General features: G+C 50.7%; 1 protein-coding gene across 1 annotated transcript in view; it reads right to left on the reverse strand.

Moving 5' to 3' along the window:
- AK1 (adenylate kinase 1) overlaps nt 1-20,606 on the reverse strand; it is a 48,574-nt gene that overhangs the window by 20,508 nt on the left and 7,460 nt on the right. The window contains exons 2-3 of the mRNA XM_086951861.1: nt 14,261-14,424; nt 9,723-9,839 (exon numbers count right to left, since the gene is read on the reverse strand). Coding sequence (XP_086807987.1) covers nt 9,723-9,839; nt 14,261-14,287 — 144 coding nt within the window. The 5' untranslated portion in view covers nt 14,288-14,424. The remainder of the gene's footprint in view (nt 1-9,722; nt 9,840-14,260; nt 14,425-20,606) is intronic.

Here is a 20,606-nt window from a genome sequence, read left to right on the forward strand (position 1 = left end):
CTCTGCATATTTGTCCCCCTCCCCCGCTGCCGTCAGTGAAAGCGTTTCCATGCCAAGCACGAGCCAGAGGCGATGGAACCACCCATGCACCGTAGGGACAAGCGCCGTCCTCCAATGAGTAAGGATGTTTTGTAGCGCTGATTCCAAAGCAATCGCAATCAGGCGACCCCTTCGAGAACGCAGCGGATAGGTCAAGGAATTCGGCAGCCCCAGAAGGACATAAGACGGAAGGCGTAGAATCTCCGTGTCAAAGTGCTCATCTATCGTATCTACAATCTGTCGCCAATACCCCTGCAGATGTATAAAATCCCAAAGCAAATGCACCAGCGTGCCTACCTGCCCGCAGCCCCGCCAGCACAACGCATCCCTAGAGTGATCCATTTCATGGAGCCGTTCGGGGATGTAATACCAATAAGTTACAATTTTTGTGAGGGTGTCTACAGGCCCCATACGGTAGGCAGAGTGACGTGCTCAATATTAAATACCCTTCCACTCTTTCCGGCTAAAAGCCCTACGCAGTTCACTCTCCCGACGAGCCCTGCCAGCACTGTAAACATGCAAATATTTAGCTAGTAGCATCCTATAGAGATCAGATATTAATTTCTTATCAGTCTTACGCGTAATCAACCAATACTCATATGGAGAGAGGCGTCTGTCAGCCTCTGAGCGCACCTGCTCATGTAGAGCCCAGTGTCGAGCCTGTAAGTACCTGAGCCTCTCCCCTTCCGGAAACCCGTACTCCTGTCTAAAATGAGCGAAGGAAATCACCCCCTCCGGCAAATATAGATGGTAAAGAGAACGGCACCCTGCTGGTCTCCATTTCTCATAGACCATTACATCTAACCTAGGCGAAAAGTCCGGATTTTCCAAAATAGGGGTAAGTGGGGACGGGAAAGTGGCGAGTTCATGGCTAATATTCGTCCGGTTCTACACCTCCATAGGAACCCTGGTGATATGTGCAGCATACAGGTTAGGGGGCCTGTGTTGCTTTCTGAGAAAGGGGATCTCCTGAAGGGGCCTACCTGCCAGCGCTTGGTCCTGGAACAGCCAGTGTTTGTCTGACTCCCATCTGTTCCACTCCACCAAAAGGCGTAACTGGGCCGCTTGAAAATAGAGCGTTAAGTCAGGAAGACCAATCCCTCCACTCTCCGGGGGAAGCATCGCCAACCTTAATTTGAGGCGTGGCTTCCTCCCATTCCCAAAGAAATGGGCCAGTTCCCATTGCGTCTGCTTGATCCAACCTACGGGTGGCCGCAGGGGAATAGTACGAAATAAGTATAAATTCTGCGGGAGAACCGTCATTTTTATTGCAGCCACCCTACCTTACCAAGACAGGGGGTAGTGCTTCCACCGTCCAAACTCCCTTCTGATCTTGATATCAATCAACCGTATCCCTCAAAGATGGGGCCAACTGGATCCCCAAATCAGAAACCTCCCCCGTCGCCCACTGAATGGGAAATGCGATTTGTAACCCATCACTTGTATGTTTCTTCAAAGACAAATCAAGGGCCACGGATTTACTCATGTTGACCTTAATCCCGGAGATCCGCCCAAATGAGTACAAGTCAGCAATACACGCAGACAACGCTTCCTTAGGGTGAGAAAGCGAGATTAAGACATCATCAGCATATAAACTGATCCTATGTATATAATAGCCCCCCGAATTTGATCCACGACACATCCGGATTGAGCCTCAGTCTCTGTGCCAACGGCTCCATATAAAGGGCAAACAGGAGGGGAGATAACGGGCACCCATGCCTCGTTCCCCTCCCAATAACAAACCGAGGAGAAGTATAACCATTGACTCGTACCGTGGCAGTCGGGAATTTATAACAATTCAGAATGTAGGTGCAAAACTTGAGACCCAGACCCGCCTTCTCGAGTACTTTTGCTAAGTATGGCCAGTGGACCCGATCAAACGCCTTCTCTGCATCTATGGCGAGCATCATATATTCCCCCTCTGTACGCGTTGGTTTCTCTATGAGATGGAGGGTTCGTTTGGTATTGTCTGAGATTTGGCATCCCGGGATGAATCCCGCCTGGTCCGGATCAATTAAGCCTCCCATATGCGGTCCAAGCCGCGCGGCCAGTATCCCCGTGTACAGTTTAAGGTCGACATTAAGAAGGGAAATAGGATGGTAAGCTCCACATTGTGAGCGGTCCTTACCAGGTTTTGGTATCACCGCAATAGAGGCCTCAAAGAGGTCACTCGGGATTACTCCTGGCGCGGACGCACCAGTAATAGAACCACCTGCACACAGAATGTTTTATAAAAGCTCGTGGGGAACCCATCAAGTCCTGGGGTCTTTGCCGGTTTTAGACGAGAAATGGCGGTAATAACCTCCCCCGGTCTAATATCACGCTCCAAAAAATCTACCTGATCACTCGAGAGTACCGGAAGGGGGGTGGAATCAAGAAAAGCGTTGTCCTCCCCATCACCTAGAGGCTCACCAGAATACAAATCGGCATAAAAATCTCGAAATGCTTCAGCAATATCATGATCTTCCGTGACACGCCTCCCATCCCCCCTGACAATCTCCTGAACCATCTGTTGCTGTTTGGCCTCCCTTAACTTATGTGCCACCAGCCTCCCGCATCGGTCCCCTCCCGTGTAATATGCGTGACAAAGTCTCAGGGCCGCGAACTCCGCCCTGTCCTGATCAATCGCCACTAATTGTTGCCTAACCGCCTTCAGCTGCCTCCACACGCTGGGTGCCCCCGTCCTCTGGTGCATCTGTCCAAGTTCTCCAACCTGCTGAGTAAGCTCATCCCTCTTGCCTTGTACTGTTGGAGGTAGACATGAGGGTAACCGGTTTGGTCCGAGTGGCCGCTATTGAGGGTCACTGAAGGGGCGATGGTTGATGACATTGATGTGCTCCGGGCACCCACCCCCACGCTGCGCCTGGGCCGTGTATACGCCCTGTGGGAAGGAGTACGGCGTAGTGTGAGGGAGTGGTGATGTGCACCTCTGGTGGGCACCCCACCGGGAATGCCCCACTACTTTTGAGTTTCTTTGTGCGACTGACTTGTTGGTTGAATGGATGGTTGGATGGAGGGAGGGGGGGAGGGTAACTGGGGGTCCTGACGGTTTGGGGTTGGTCAGGTGGGTGGGGGGGGGGGAAGCTGCGCTGGCAGCGCGTGTTCCACTTGATACTTGTGATTGTGGCGGTGTTAGCTGCGGCTGTGTGTCTGTCTTGGCGGTGACCTGGGATTGCTGTTCTGCTTCGTCCTCGGCCGTACCGGGCCTGGATTGTTTTCTTGCGTATGGAGGGGGGACTGATTTGTCCGCTCATTGTGGCCATTGCCGCAAGGGGGGGGGGTGGACGATGGCGGGCTACTCCTGGGACGCTCATGGTTGTTGCTGGTGGGACACGGTGTGTAGGCCGCGCGTTGTTTTCTGAGCTGACTGCGTGCCTGTTGCACGGTTGTTGTTGTTTGGGGTTGGGAGGGGGGTGTCTGGTTTTGTGGATGGAAGATGGCAAGGGTAAATGTGGTGTGAGGTTGTCAAGAGGGTTGGTGTGTGCGATGGTACCGTTCCACTGCTTTTGCCCGAGGGAGTGGGATGGTGCACTGCTTGCGTATGCCCCTTGCACATTGATCACGGGTGATGTCGGTTGACGTTCTGGATAGGATATCGATCTTGTCTTGGAATGTGCGTGGGCTTAATGATGCCAGGAAATGTCGGAATGTACTACACTATTTGGATAGACATGCAATACAAATAGCTTTACTGCAGGAAACGCATCTGCGTCGTGTGCCTGCACCTACGTTTGGAGGGAGGTGGGCTGCAGTGAGGAAGTTTGCATCATGCTCCTCGTACGCACGGGGGGCTGTTATACTGATCAAGAAATCGCTCTCCTTTCAGGAATTGGGGACACTGGTGGACCCTGAAGGGAGATATGTGTTATTGTGGGGTAGGCTTGGGCAAGTCACTGTGCTCTTTGTAAATTGTTATGCACCGAATGTTGATACACCTGCTTTTTTTCTTACACTTTGGGGCCATGTTCTTGCTGTAGAGGCCTCACATATTGTATGGGGGGGACTTCAATTTAGCAGTACAGGCTCTGGAGGACAGATCGGAGGGGAGTCCTCAGTACAATATACAAGCCAGGGATGTCTTGCGGGGCATTGTGGAGGAAGCAGGCCTGATTGATAGTTGGAGGTATGCTCATCCGGCCTTTAGAGAGGGCACGCACTTTGCTGCACAGGCTCGCTCGTGGGTGCGACTGGACTATGTCTTCCTCTCCAGGGGGCTGGTAGCGGGGTTGCAGGAGGCGGTACACCTGGCCAGAACGTACTCTAATCATTGCCCGGTTAAGGTTGTGTTTTCAGTGCCCGGGCTGCACAGACCGCGTCCACCCTGGAGGCTCTTCCCCTCTGCCTTGTTGGATCCCGTTTTTAAGGCGGAACTTGGCGAAGAAGTGGAAGCTTTCTTTCCGAGGAATAAAGGATCTGTAGATAGTGTGGAGGTGATATGGGAGGCATTTAAGGTTACGATTCGGGGTGTCACTATCTCCAAGAGTTGTGGGGTGCTTAGGTCTATTGTTCGAACTCTCGCAGGATTAGAGGCTGACTTAAGACAGCTGGAACGCAGAATGCAGGCTGGTTCTGATCCTGACCTCATGGGTCAGTTTAGGGGTAAGCTTTCAGAGTACGAGGAAGAGGCTGCCAGGGAGGCGAAGCACAGGGGGAAATACTGGACGGCGAGGAGGTACTGCGAGGGTGAGAGCCCTGGGAAGGTACTTGCCGCACTCACGAGACATCAGAGGTATAGTTCGGATGTGTTGGAACTGGTCTTGCCGGATGGCACGCGTTGTAGAGACACGAAGGAGATCCAGGAGACATTTATACACCACTACGCACAATTGTACACTACACAGCAATCGAGAGATGTGAGGTATGGGGGATTCCTTGATGATCTGGCGCTCTGCTGGCTATCAGACGATCACAGGGCGTTCCTAGGTAGGCCCCTTGAAGAGGAGGAGATTAGAGGCGCCATCATGTCTCTGAACAACGGGAAGGCTACAGGGCTGGATGGCCTACCCGCCGAATTTTATAAGTGTTATGTAGATATTATGGCTCCAGTTCTCCGGGAGGTCTTTGAGGAGTCCCTTGAGGAGGGGGAAATTACCGGGGTCTATGAGGGAAGTTGCTATCACTTCGTTTCTCAAACCAGGTAAGGACCCCCTGGACGTGGGATCCTATAGGCCTCTTTCATTGCTTAACTGTGATGTCAAGATACTGGCGAAAGTGTTGGCGGCGCGGCTTTCGGAGCTCATGCCTGTTATTGTCTTGCCCGATCAGTCCGGGTTCGTACCTGGCCGGGCGACGTCTCATAATCTTCAAACACTGTTTTCCCTAATCCCGACTATAGCTCCGGAGCTCCCGGTAGCCGCCGTTTTCTTGGACGCTACGAAAGCGTTTGATTCAGTGGAGTGGGGTTACCTGATAGATGTTTTATGCAGAATGGGGTTTCCTCGGATCTTTATCTCGTGGGTCAAATTGCTGTACACTGACCCGGTGGCGAGGGTGGTCGTGAATGGTGTGCTTTCCCCCCAATTTCCTATCACAAGGGGAACCAGGCAGGGATGTCCCCTCTCTCCCCTCCTGTTTGCCATTGCCATAGAGCCTCTTGCTTGTCGGATTCGCCAACTGCACCAACAGAGTGCATTTAATTGTTTTCAGCGCCAAGTGGGGATCTCTTTGTATGCGGATGATGTTACACTCTATGAGAAAGATCCGCAGGCGAATCTTAACGCGCTTTTGCGAGAGCTTGTTGCCTTTGGAGGTGTCTCTGGAGTACATATCAATTGGCAGAAATCCCAATTCTTCCCACTCACTGCAGCGGTTCATCGCTTTCCATTGGACTACCCTCTGGAGTGGTGTGATTCGGAGCTGCGATATCTTGGCATTGTGGTCTCTCTGAGCAAAGAGGAGACTATTAGGCTTAACTATGGCGTCGCTATCACTAAACTGGCGGATAACATTACGAGATGGATGTCTTTGCCGTTGTCCATGGCGGGCAGAGAGTCCCTGATAAAAATGGTGATCTTACCCCGCTTTCTGTATCTATTTCAGAATATTCCATGTCACCCTGGGGCGTATTTTTTTAAACGTCTCCGCTCGGAGCTGATTCGTCTGTTCTGGGGGGGTAAACAACTGAGATTGGCGTGGGCTACCTTAACGTTGCCCTATGTCGATGGAGGTTTTGATGTTCCTGATTTTGAACTTTATTATTTGAGCGCTCAAACACACTATGCATACCACTGGATGCGTCCCACGCCGTTTATGCCACAGATTGCGGCTGAACAATGGGTCGCCCATCCTCTCCCATTGGAAGGCATGGTGATGGGCAATGTTGGAGATGTGGATACGCACCAGACAACGGTAACGTGCACAGTGGATGCTTGGAAACGTGTTGCGAAGCTACTGGGTCTTTCATTCCTCTACTCACCTGCACTGCCCCTAGCATATCATCCTGCCCTGTCCTTGCTGCAGGAGACAGGGTTCCAGCGTATGTGCAGGCGTCTTGGGACGCTTACGTGGGGGAGCCTTTTTTGCGAGGGCACCTTTCGTACCCGTGAACAGTTTTTTGGGGGTGTGGTGTGTTCTCCTTTGGAGATGTTTTATTATGTCCGCTTGCGACAAGGCCTGCGGACCTTACTGCCTGAGTTCCCTAAGGAGCCGGACGTTGCCTTACCGCTCCACGTTCTGTTAGTCTCCGATGGGCGTCACTTGGTTTCTAAATTGTATGGAGCCATCAGACGGCAACGAGTTACGCCGGCTAGTCGGGTACGGGAACAATGGAACGCTGAGCTTGGGATCGCCATCTCTGACGAACAATGGGTGTACTGTTGTGGTGTGACTGCCAATATCTCCTCTAGTTGCCGTTTGAAAATCATACACTACAAGTTCATACAAAGGTTTTATTACACCCCAGCCAGGAAACTTAGATTTCGGTTGTCAGCGGACGATAGATGTGCCCGTTGCCGGGCAGCGGGTGCCGATTTCCTGCACCTGGCATGGGAGTGTGAGGCCGTTTAAGAGTACTGGTTGCAGGTCCATGATGCCCTTCAGGCCATGACTGAGGATGGGGTATTGTTCGACCCCGTGGTCCTACTATTGGGATATACTAAGGAGGTGCCAGCACTCCACCGTAGATTTGTGGACGTGGCCTTATTGTTGGCCAAACGACGAGTGGCTTGTAAATGTAAATGTAAATGTAAATGTATAGGCATTTATATAGCGCACTACTTACCCGTAGGGTGCCAAGGCGCTTCGACCGCTGCGAAACCCTTCCTGGCTTCCCTGAGAGATGGTCCCTTAATGGGTATCTCCAGGGTGAGACCAGGCATCCCCGGCGGTCTGGTGGGGCCGTTAGTGAAGATGAGGCAAGCTAATGCCCAGAGTTGCAGAGTGTGATCGCTGATCAGAGTGGGCACCGAGGCTAGAGAATTATCGAGTTTGCTGACCCTGGTCCAGAAACCTGCCGCGCCGGGAATCGAACCCTGGTCCCGGGCCGTCCTCTGCTCTCGGGTCTGCCGCCTCTAAACAGTGAGCACACTACTTCACTGCTTGCTGTTGGGGGCGGGGCAGAGTGCCAAAGTTCAAGGACTGGTTGGGCGATATCATTTACTGTCAGGACCAGTACAGCGTATATGCGGAAATGATGCCCGTGCGCTGTAGGCCTAGGGATTTTTGGAGCCCGTTGCAGGTGTACCTCCTTACTAGGGCGGTGCAGGACTCTGAATCTGAGAGTGAGGATCGGGTTGGGGTTGGTTAGTGATACGGTGTTTGTTGGACTACGCTTGAACCTACCGGACACCATGTTCCGCAGTGAGTGGAGATGTTTCTCTATTCTATTGCTATGCTGATTGTGTAAGTTACACTGTGCTGTCCCTGTGGGCGGTATGGTGGGCCAATGACTGCTTTCTTGAGGTGGTGGTGGGGGTCCCTCATCCGAACGAATGTTGAGTGGTGGTTCGGCGTCCACTGTGTTGCTGCCTTTCATCCTTCATTAACGAGTATGAGCTGCGGGTCCATACCCCTGCAGTCACCAACTGTTCTGTGCAGATGCGTTGCACGCAGATTGCTTGCAGATGTTATGTTTTTTTCCATTAATGTTTACACTGTACTATGCCTGGACATGACGCCTGGATCTTTCAAGTCTATTGCTGCACTATCTCTGAATATTTGTATGGTTTGTGAATGTGCCACTGCTATCTCCTGCTTGTCTTCCAATAAAGGTTTAAAAAAAAAAAGTTTCGGTAGGGAATCTGACCTCAGGAGACAGTGAGGAAACCATGTCCCAGAGTTCATCCCATGCTTTGGCAGGGGCCTGACATTACAGAGAAGGCCATCCAAGGACTGAGGAGCCCGCGTCTGGCAGCGAGAAGGGCAACTGTGTCTGTGATTGTTGGCCGTAGTGTCGAGGTGCGTATGTTACTTGGTGTATTCTGAAGACAATGGGATTTGCAATTTCTGCAGGCAACAGGCCTTCTAACACAGGTGGAAAAGGGCCTCGGCGTAGGGTTCCAGGAGGAGCATAGGGCGATCTTCCGACTGCCAGACTGGCGGTGGCAGTCCATCGCCCACCGCATTACAACTTTGAAAGTTGTTGCGGCGATGACCCACCGGCTGTGCCAGGGAACGGTCGTTCCCTGCTGGTGGCGCAGCTGTGCCACAAAGAACGATGCACAGCGGGATGGCGCAGTCCAGTTGAGCAATATTACAAGTTCCCCCACCGCCAGCCATTGCATGGCCAGAGCCCCGCCATGAAAAGGCTTTCAGTGGAGGAACAAAAGGAGCCCTGTAACCCCCCTACCGTGGGGCTACATTCAAGGGGGCACAACATGTGCCCCCGTCCGTATTCCCCCAAAGTTGTAGCACAGCATAGACGACAACGTCCATGCCGTGCTGGAATGTTTTTGCCGTTCCGATTGCGGTGCCTGTTTTCCAGTCACCACCATGGGAAAGGCGAAGGACTACCCGCCATACACAAGTTCAACTCGTAATATGGCAGGCGGTCCTTGCACTGGTTTGGCGCAGCTGTGCCGGGGTGAGAGCCGGAGCATGCGTGCCAAACTTGTAACCAGCAACATAGACTCTACAGATTGGCGATACTGTGTCAAAATTCCAGATGTACCAAGAACCGCAGATCGCCATTCCAAGAAGAGTGCAACATTTTGACATTGGTGAGGGACCGACAAAACGGCACTTTAACCAGACCTGGAGTCATTCCCGCATCAGAGATCTCACACTTCCTGCGTTCAAAGTGAGACCACATCAGCAAGTAAACGGCACACGTGTGTAAGAGCTTTGTCATGTTCCTTTCATGTGGCCCTAAAGACCAATATGTCATCACGGTCATTAAAAGCATGCGTGACAGGCAGCATTTTGCAGCAAATGACATCTTGGCAAACATCTTCTTTTCAACACCTGACCCGCTCTGTGTCCGTGTCTACACCGGCCGAGAGGAGGGGCCACAACAGAACCCCTTTACTCTTTAAAGAAGATATCTAAAGGACCCCCTCCTCACCCCCCATTGGTCCTCACCAGGACCCCACTTTCCACCCCTCCACCCCCATTGGCCCTAACCAGGAATCTCCCCACCCCTCCACCCCACACCGTCCTCGCCAGCTTCCCCCCACTCCACCTCCTTCCCCCAGTGCTCAACAGGACCACTCCTCCCCGCCCCCCCGCCCCCACACACTGGTCCTCACCTTCTTTTCAAACTCCTGCCCCTGCTGCACATCGCGGGGGTAGCCATCGATGAGAAACCCCTTGGACTCGCCGGCCTTGGCCATCATTGCGTCCTTCAGCATGTCCAGCACCATGTCCTGTGGAGGGAGGAGGAGAAGAGGTGGTCACAGGGCTGAGAGCAGATAGAGAGAGGAGAGAGAGAGAGAGAGCACAGAAGAGAGGCAGAGAGTGCAGAGGAGAGAGCGAGAGAGAGAAAGAGAGAGAGAGAGAGAGGAAGAGAGGGAGGGAGAGAGAAGCGGAGGTGTGAAACAAAGAGTGAGAGAAAGTAAGAGAGAGAGAAAGAGAGAGCGAAGTAGAAAGAGGGCGAGAGAGAGAGCACAGGAGAGAAGGAGAGAGAGACACAAAGAGAGAGAGAGCGAATGAGAGAGAGAGAAAGCAAGAGAGAGAGAAAGAGAGCGAAGGAGAAATAGAGAGTGGGAGAGAGACAGAGAGAGAGCGAAGGAGAGAGAGAGTGATGCAATTCCGATTTGTAAGTGCATGGGGTCCCTGCTCACCAGGCTCCCAGGGCAAGATCTTCTTTGTATATAAATGTACCACAAAAGTTTCCCGTGCAAGGCCCCAGTCATTGCTACCCAGGCATGTGGACAGAAGACGGTCCCCTGGGGACCCCTGGCTTGCTCCAGGGGGTGGTACTATCACAGGCTGTACGCCGAGGTGCAGGACAGACCGAAGAGTCGACATGGTACACATCCCGCGTGCCATGCCTCCCATACACAGCATGAGATACAGGCAAGGGTGTTTAGACAAAATATCAAAACTAAAATATGGTACGACCAAAATTTAGTGATTTGGAAATATCATCTGCAAGAATATCGATTTTAAGGTAAGTATTATCGATTTAAAAAATATCAAAGTCATTAATAGTTTACAAAAATATACGATTACGATGGAGAAGGCCGCAACCGCCAGCCGTGCGGGCCCTCCGCCACGGACAACGCTTTTCCCCCAGCCACATTACAATGCCGGGAGGAATCAGTCTTCGCCCATGGCAGACGCAAAGACCGCCCGCCAAGGTTCCGCCACAGGCAATCGTTCCGATTGCCTGGCAGACCGGCTTGCAAGAGTAAAATGGTGGTGGTGCCTAGCAGGCACCGTCCGCTAAATCACTATGCGGGCTGAAGCGAGCCTTCCATGAAACGGCTGGCGGGGATTGGATTTGGGGGCCCTTTGCGTGCCCCCTTGTGTTAGGGGGCTGCACTGGGGGCACACAGGGGGGTACCCATGGTACCCCCCTACATTGTACTGCACTAAGTTGCAGGCACTGTGCAGTGCAGTGAAATGCACAACATTAATTTTAGCTTTGCAGCGGGGGCTGCAGCCAGCAGCAAAGGTAAATTGCTGGAGGAGACCCCCATGGTGGTGGTCGCATCGTAATGTGGAGTATGGGACCGCCGCCTTACAGGCAGGTTGTCCCAATCCCTGCTACAATGGCGGGCAGACGCAATTCTGCCCGCCATAGTAATCGGCCCAATAGTTTTTTAATTATTATATATTTTTTTTAGTATTTTTAAATGTATGTGATGTATATTTTTGTATGATTTTTTTGTTTTTGTATGTAGTAGTTACATCATTCACAGTTATTACATTAATTTAAATTATTATTTGTGATTTTTAGTACCGTAGTGAATTGTGGGTTTATAGGGGTACAGGGTGGATATTGATTTAATTATAATTCATTAATAATTAGTTTTTAATTAATATCAATTGTTTAATTTATAAATATGTTAATTGTGCAATTATTTTTATTTTATTTTATTTTACATGTGGGTTATGGATGTAGAGGAGTACAGGGTGGAAACTAAATTAATTATAAGCATTATTTTTTGTTTAATAATAATTATTTAATTGATAATTAATTATGTTAGTTGTTCAATTACATTTGTAACTTACATTTTAGGTGTGGGTTGTGAACGGGTATAAGGTGGGGAGTAACTTAAATTAATTAATTTTTAATTGATATTAATTAATTATGCTAGTTGAGTAATTCATTTTTTGTTAATTAAAATTTTAGGAGCATGATGTGTGTTTTGTAGGCCTATATTGTGGGGAGTTATTTAATTAGTATCAAGTAATGATTAATTAGTAATTAATGCTAATTAGTATATTGATAAATATTTATGTTAATAGTGTAAACAATGGGGTTGTAACCCCTTCGCTGCGAGTCCCCCCCGTGCTAAGCATTCTTTTTCTATTTGTGGTAGTTCGTGCTAAAGCCCCTGTAACTTTTTGACTACATAAGGTATCCATGCCAAACGTGCGTCATTTTCTTCAAACATCATGGGGATTTTAAAGGTACCCAGGGTTTGTGGATTCCCCTGGAGAGGACCCAATAATTAGCCAAAATACAGCTACATTTCTTTTTGGGGGGGGGAGGGGGTTGGGAAAAAAGTGCAGCACATGAAAGCGTCTGAATTTTTCTCTGAAAATGGTATCAACAAAGGGGTTGTGGGGCTGAAATCACAATTTCCCCAGCTTTCAGGGACTGACATACTTTTGTCACAAAACCAACATTTTTATTACCCAGTTTTGGCATTTTACTGGGACATTTTGCTATTTTTGTGCTTTCAACCTTCTTCCAGTTAATGGTAGAAACGGGTATGAAAGCAATAATGGATCCTGGAAAGGTATATATTTTGGAAAAGTAGACACAATTCTGAATTCAGCAAGGGGTCATGTGTGTAGATCCTTCAAGGTTTCTTTACAGAAACTAACAGGTAAATATAGGAAAAATTGAGAATTAGTTGAAAAAAACAGCCATTTGTGCCAACGTTTTCACCTGTAACTTCTTGTATTATGACAGCTCTTTGAAGCAATATACCTTACATCCGCTGGACCCTGCCGGTTGTGGGGATATATAGGACTTGTAGGTTCACCAAGAACCTGACGAACTCAGAGCCAAAAACTTAGCAGCATCTTGCAATGGCGTTTTATTATGTACCGGGTATATAGCAATTAATTTGGGAAAATATATACATGGAAAAATCGGTATGAAAGACACCTATGTATTTCTGAAATGGGAACAAAATATAGAGTTTAGAAACAGTAGATCTTTGCACATTTCTGAAATTGGGAATACTCATACTAGCACGAGAATTATCAGTCATTTTTCAAAGTGACTTCTTTTTTACACATTGTCTTTCATTCGGAAAGCAGAAATGCATTGTAAGTCAATAGGTAATATTAGTTGCTCTACAATTCTGAGCTACCCTAGTCTCCCGATAAAAATGGTGTCTCACTTGTGTGGGTCGGCATAGTGCCCACGACAGGAAACAGTCTAAAATGCAAAGTGGAAACACTATATTTTTACAGTGAAAACTGACCCTCTTTTTTGCAAAGTGCCTAGCTGTGGATTTTGAACCCAAGCTCTTCTGGCACCGAGGGACACCCAGCAAACATAAGCATTTTTGAAAACTAGACACCCAGGGGAATCAATGAAGGGGGGACAGGTCATTTTCGAATACATAGGGGGCATCAGCGTTTTTGGTCCCGGGGTCGGCAGCCATCTAGGGAAAACGACCAAACCCACACATTTCTGAAAACGGGAGACCCAGGGAAGTCCAGGAGGGTATGGCTTGCGTGGATGCCCCAATGTTTCCCTACCCAGAATCCCCTGCAAACCTGACATTTATTAATGAAAAAATCAAATTGTTCTCACATTTCTGTGTGGGAAAGATGTATGATCACTGGGCTGAAACAAATTTCCTACCACCCAGTGTTCCCCCAGGTCTCCCAATAAAAATGATACCTCATTCTTGTGGGTGGGTCAAGTACCTGCGACAGGGAAGGACACAAAACGTATTGTGGAGACATCAAAATTACCTATCACAAAACAATCTGCTTTTGTAAGGGCGGCCATCTTGGGAAACTACCAAACCCACACATTTCTGAAAACTAGACACCCGGGGTAGTCCCCCGAAGTATGGCTTGTGTGGGTACCCCAACGTTTTCCTACTGAGAATCCCCTGCAAACCTCAAATTTAGCAGAAAAAAACACATTTCCCACATATTTTTGGGTGGAATCACCATGCCAGCACACATGTCCTACCCCACAGTGTTCCCCTCAGTCTCCAGAGTAAAATTATACCTCACTTGTGTGGGGGGGCAAGGGTCTGTGACTGAGAACAGCCAAAAACATAGGGATTAGGGTATAGCACCGAGAATACTAAGCACTACATTTTTAAAAATATGTTTTTAGCCAACTCTGCATTGGACACCCACACAGGGGAGCATGTTAGTAGCAAGAAAGCGAGAGATGGAGAGCACGTGAGGAACGTGGAAGAGAGAGAGGACGAGCACGGGAGGAGCAAGGAAGAGAGAGAGGAAGAGCACATGAGGAACGTGGAAGAGAGAGAGAGGACGAGCACATGAGGAACATGGAAGAGAGAGAGCACGTGAGGAACATGGAAGAGAGAGAGGACGAGCACGGAAGGAGCAAGGAATAGAGAGAGGGAGAGCACGTGAGGAACGTGGAAGAGAGAGAGAGGAGAGCATCTCTAACCAGTGGCACCAGGTCTCCCTTCTCCATAATGGCTGCCGCTTTCTTGCCCCTCTCGGAGCCGGCCTTGACCTCTGCCCTGAGGAGGTCACCGCTGGACAGGTGGGTGTAGCCGTACTTGGCCACAATCTTTTCACATTGAGTTCCCTTCCCGGAGCCGGGTCCACCTGGAGGAAGGCGGGAGAAAAAGACGAGAGTGAGGCGGCGCACGGTAGAAGGTCTGGTGCTGTGGGGCGGGCTGTGTGCAGGGTGCAACCTGGGTATGGGACCGCACTGACACATCACTGACCCTGCCACAGCACTGACCCTGCCACAGCTCTGACCCTGCCACAGCACTGCCACAGCACTGACCCTGCCACAGCACTGACCCTGCCACAGCACTGACCCTGCCACAGCCCTGACCCTGCCACAGCACTGACCCTGCCACAGCACTGACCCTGCCACAGCCCTGACCCTGCCACAGCACTGACCCTGCCACAGCTCTGACCCTGCCACAGCCCTGACCCTGCCACAGCACTGACCCTGCCACAGCACTGATCCTGGCACAGCACCGACATTGAAACAACACTGACACAGCACTGATGTTGCAATAGCACTCATCCTGCTACTGCACTGGCCCTGCAACAACACACATCACGGACCCTGCCACAGCACTGACCATGGCACAGCACTGACCCTGCCACAGCACTGACCATGCCACAGCACTGACCATCCCACAGCACTGACCCTGCCACAGCACTGACCATGCCACATCACTGACCCTGCCACAGCCCTGACCATGGCACAGCACTGACCCTGCCACAACACTGACCATGCCACAGCACTGACCATCCCACAGCACTGACCCTGCCACAGCACTGACCATGCCACATCACTGACCCTGCCACAGCCCTGACCATGCAACAGCTCTGAACACATGTGTGGAGGGTAGGTGTTCCATGTGTGAAGGGCGGGTGTTCCCTGTGTTAAGTGTACGCGTTCCATGTGTGGAGTGTACGTGTTCCATGTGTGGAGTGTACGTGTTCCATATGTGGAGTGTACGTGTTCCATGTGTGGAGTGTATGCGTTCCATATGTGGAGTGTACGTGTTGCATGTGTGGAGTGTACGTGTTCCATGTGTGGAGTGTAGGCGTTCCGTGTGTGGAGTGTAGGTGTCCCATGTGTGGAATGTAGGTGTTCCATGTGTGTAGTGTACGTGTACCATGTGTGGAGTGTACGTGTTCCATGTGTGGAGTGTACGTGTTCCATGTGTGAAGTGTACATGTTCCACGGTTGGAGTGTACGTGTTCCATGTGCCATGTGTGGAGTGTACGTGTTCCATGTGTGGAGTGTACGTGTTCCATGTGTGGTGTGTACGTGTTCCATGTGTGGAATGTAGGTGTTCCATGTGTGGAATGTAGGTGTTCCATGTGTGGGGTGTACATGTTCTATGTGTGGAGTGTACGTGTTCCATGTGTGGAGTGTAGGTGTTCCATGTGTGGAGTGTACGTGTTCCATGTGTGGAGTGTACGTGTTCCATGTGTGGAGTGTATATGTTCCATGTGTGGAGTGTACATGTTCCATGTGTGGAGTGTACGTGTTCCATGTGTGGAGTGTACGTGTTCCATGTGTGGAGTGTACGTGTTCCATGTGTGGAGTGTACATGTTCTATGTGTGGAGTGTACGTGTTTCATGTGTGGAGTGTAGGTGTTCCATGTGTGGAGTGTACATGTTCCATGTGTGGAGTGTACGTGTTCTATGTGTGGAGTGTACATGTTCCATGTGTGGAGTGTACGTGTTCCATGTGTGGAGTGTACATGTTCTATGTGTGGAGTGTACGTGTTCCATGTGTGGAGTGTAGGTGTTCCATGTGTGGAGTGTACGTGTTCCATGTGTGGAGTGTACGTGTTCCATGTGTGGAGTGTACGTGTTCCATGTGTGGAATGTAGGTGTTCCATGTGTGGAATGTAGGTGTTCCATGTGTGGAGTGTAGGTGTTCCATGTGTGGAGTGTACGTGTTCCATGTGTGGAGTGTACATGTTCTATGTGTGAAGTGTACATGTTCTATGTGTGGAGGGTAGGTGTTCCATGTGTGGAGTGTAGGTGTTCCATGTGTGGAGTGTATGTGTTCCATGTGTGGAGTGTACGTGTTCCATGTGTGGAGTGTACATGTTCCATGTGTGGAGTGTACATGTTCCATGTGTGGAGTGTACGTGTCCATGTGTGGAGTGTACGTGTTCCATGTGTGGTGTGTGCGTGTTCCATGTGTGAAGTGTACGTGTTCCATGTGTGGAGTGTAGGTGTTCCATGTGTGGAGGGCGGGTGTTCCATGTGTGGAGTGTACGTGTTCCATGTGTGGAGTGTACGTGTTCCATGTGTGGGGTGTACATGTTCTATGTGTGGAGGGTAGGTGTTCCATGTGTGGAGTGTAGGTGTTCCATGTGTGGAGTGTATGTGTTCCATGTGTGGAGTGTACGTGTTCCATGTGTGGAGTGTACATGTTCCATGTGTGGAGTGTACATGTTCCATGTGTGGAGTGTACGTGTTCCATGTGTGGAGTGTACGTGTTCCATGTGTGGAATGTACGTGTTCCATGTGTGGGGTGTACATGTTCTATGTGTGGAGGGTAGGTGTTCCATGTGTGGAGTGTACGTGTTCCATGTGTGGAGTGTACGTGTTCCATGTGTGGAGTGTACGGGTTCCATGTGTGGAGTGTACGTGTTCCATGTGTGGAGTGTACGTGTTCCATGTGTGGAGTGTACATGTTCTATGTGTGGAGGGTAGGTGTTCCATGTGTGGAGTGTACGTGTTCCATGTGTGGAGTGTACGTGTTCCATGTGTGGAGTGTACGTGTTCCATGTGTGGGGTGTACATGTTCTATGTGTGGAGGGTAGGTGTTCCATGTGTGGAGTGTATGTGTTCCATGTGTGGAGTGTATGTGTTCCATGTGTGGAATGTAGGTGTTCCATGTGTGGAATGTAGGTGTTCCATGTGTGGGGTGTACATGTTCTATGTGTGGAGTGTACGTGTTCCATGTGTGGAGTGTAGGTGTTCCATGTGTGGAGTGTACGTGTTCCATGTGTGGAGTGTACGTGTTCCATGTGTGGAGTGTATATGTTCCATGTGTGGAGTGTACATGTTCCATGTGTGGAGTGTACGTGTTCCATGTGTGGAGTGTACGTGTTGCATGTGTGGAGTGTACGTGTTCCATGTGTGGAGTGTACATGTTCTATGTGTGGAGTGTACGTGTTTCATGTGTGGAGTGTAGGTGTTCCATGTGTGGAGTGTACGTGTTCCATGTGTGGAGTGTACGTGTTCCATGTGTGGAGTGTACATGTTCCATGTGTGGAGTGTACGTGTTCTATGTGTGGAGTGTACATGTTCCATGTGTGGAGTGTACGTGTTCCATGTGTGGAGTGTACATGTTCTATGTGTGGAGTGTACGTGTTCCATGTGTGGAGTGTAGGTGTTCCATGTGTGGAGTGTACGTGTTCCATGTGTGGAGTGTACCTGTTCCATGTGTGGAGTGTACGTGTTCCATGTGTGGAATGTAGGTGTTCCATGTGTGGAATGTAGGTGTTCCATGTGTGGAGGGCGGGTGTTCCATGTGTGGAGTGTACGTGTTCCATGTGTGGTGTGTGCGTGTTCCATGTGTGAAGTGTACGTGTTCCATGTGTGGAGTATACGTGTTCCATTTGTGGACTGTAGGTGTTCCATGTGTGGAGTGTACGTGTTCCATGTGTGGGGTGTACATGTTCTATGTGTGGAGGGTAGGTGTCCCACAAATCTACCCATGTTTGTTGGCGCAGTCCCACATTTACTAACACGAGTAATCCTGGAAATGTGTCAAAATGCTGCAGCTTCCCCGGAGAGGCAAATATGTTCATTTCTCATTCCTTGTTCCTCATTTTACATGTCCTGCATTCTTCAGAACTCATAGAGCAAAAAGCCTCAGGGATTGTTTTTGTGCAGGATGGTAACGCAGGCGCCCGTGCACCCATTATGCAAGGGTGTCTGCACTGGCGCTTGGCAGACACAAGTGCGCCAGCGCAGCAGGAGAGCGGGAAGGCACCACTTCTTGGCACACCCTGCCCTTTCCACTCGATGCAGCGCCGCGCAGCGCAGCGAGCCGTCTCCCTGCGCTGCATTGAGCCAAATGTTAGCAAACCTGCCGACAAGTTTCATTTGAACTTCATGGAAAGACGACCTGTTAGTGAAGATTTGTGAGGAAAGGTTGATGGATCAGCCGGAGCGTCTCTGACATTGGACCTCTCGAAGGAGCACTTAAGGATTGCCGATTTCTAAAAGAACAAAAATGAATTCAAGACGTGTGTCATAGCCAGCTTTCTCAGACATCCTGGGCTGTGTGTAGTGACGTATCTGATAGCATACGAAGATGGTATCAGGGAACTGAGGCAGGATTCGTCAGCCCAAGTACATGTGCATCACAGAACCCTACGGATCCGGGACCGCAGGCCCGTTAGGGATGGGATGGATGGCGTCTCGCTGAACCGGCGTTGATGGGACAGATGGAGTCTCGCTGAAGCGGGCGTCGATGGGACGGACGGCGTATTGCTGAAGGGGGCAATGATAAGACGGACGGCATCTCACTGAAGTGAGAGTTGATGGGACAGAAGGCGTCTCGCTGCAGCGGGCATTGATGGGACAGACGGCGTCTCACCAAAGCAGGCATTGATGGGACGGACGGCGTCTCGCTGAAGAGGGCGTTGATGGGACTGACGGCGTCTTACTGAATCTGGTATTGAAGGGACAGACGGCGTCTCGCTGAAGCGGACGTTGATGGGATGGACGGCGTCTCGCTGAAGTCGATGTTGATGGGACGGACGGCGTCTTGCTGAAGCGGGCATCGATGGGACGGACGGCGTATCGCTAAAGAGGGCGGTGTTAAGACGGACGGCATCTTGCTGAAGTGAGAGTTGATGGGACAGACGGCGTCTCGCTGCAGCGGGCGTTGATGGGACAGACGCCATCTCACCAGAGCAGGCGTTGATGGGGTGGACGGCGTCTCGCTGAAGCGGGCGTTGATGGGACTGACGGCATCTTACTGAATCTGGTATTAATGGGACAAACGGCGGCTTGCTGAAGCGGGAGTTGGTGGGACAGACAACGACTGGCTGAAGCATGCGTTGATGGGACAGACGCCGTCTCGCTGAAGCGGGCGTTGATGGGACAGACGGCGTCTCACTGAAGCAGGCGTTGATGAGACAGACGGCGTCTCGCCGAAGCGGGCGTTGATGGAACGAACGGCGTCTCGTTGAAGCGGGCGTTGATGGGACAGATGGAGTCTCGCTGAAGTGGGCATTGATGGGACGGACAGCGTCTCGCTGAAGCGGGCAGTGATGGGACGGACAGCGTCTCGCTGAAGCAGGCCTCAATGGGACAGACAGAGTCTCGCTGAAGCGGGCGATGATGAGATGGACGGCGTCTCGCTGAAGCGGGCGGTGATGAGATGGACGGCGTCTCGCTGAAGCGGGAGTTGATGGGACAGACGGCGTCTTGGTGAAGCGGGAGTTGGTGGGACAGACGGCATCTCGTCAAAGCGGGCGTTGTTGAAACAGACGGTGTCTCACCAAAGCAGGCATTGATGGGATGGACGGCGTCTTGCTGAAGCAGGCGTTGATGGGATGGACGGCGTCTCATTGAAGCGGGAGTTGATGGGACAGACAGCATCTCACTTAAGCGGGAGTTGATGGGACAGAAGGCGTCTCGCTGAAGCGAGCGTTGATGGGACAGACGGCGTCTCGCTGAAAAGGGAGTTGATGGGATGGATGGCGTCTTGCTGAAGCGGGCATTGATGGGACGGATGACATCTCGCTGAAGCGGGCGTTGATGGGACAGATGGCGCCTCGCTGAAGCGGAAGTTGATGGGACAGACGGTGTCTTGCTGAAGCGGGCAGTGATGAGACAGATGGCATCTCGCTGAAGCTGGAGTTGATGGGACAGACAGCGTCTCGCCGAAGCGGGCATTTATGGGACAGCGTCTCAAATGTACCCTTCTCTTCAGAAATGCCACTGAGGAGGTGACAATGTACCTTTCTCTTCCGCAAAGCCATTGAGGAGGTGACAATGTACCTTTCTCTTCCGCGACTGAGGAGGTGACAATGTACCTTTCTCTTCAAAGAGGCCACTGAGGAGGTGACAATGTACCTTTCTCTTCAAAGAGGCCACTGAGGAGGTGACAACGTACCTTTCTCTTCAAAGAGGCCACTGAGGAGGTGACAACGTACCTTTCTCTTCCGCAAGGCCACTGAGGAGGTGACAATGTACCTTTTTCTCCAGAGAGGCCACTGAGGAGGTCACAATGTACCTTGCTCTTCAGAGAGGCCACTCAGGAGGTGACAATGACCCT

This window comes from Lissotriton vulgaris, unplaced genomic scaffold, assembly GCF_964263255.1.
Source record: "Lissotriton vulgaris unplaced genomic scaffold, aLisVul1.2 SCAFFOLD_881, whole genome shotgun sequence".
Classification (NCBI taxonomy): domain Eukaryota; kingdom Metazoa; phylum Chordata; class Amphibia; order Caudata; family Salamandridae; genus Lissotriton; species Lissotriton vulgaris.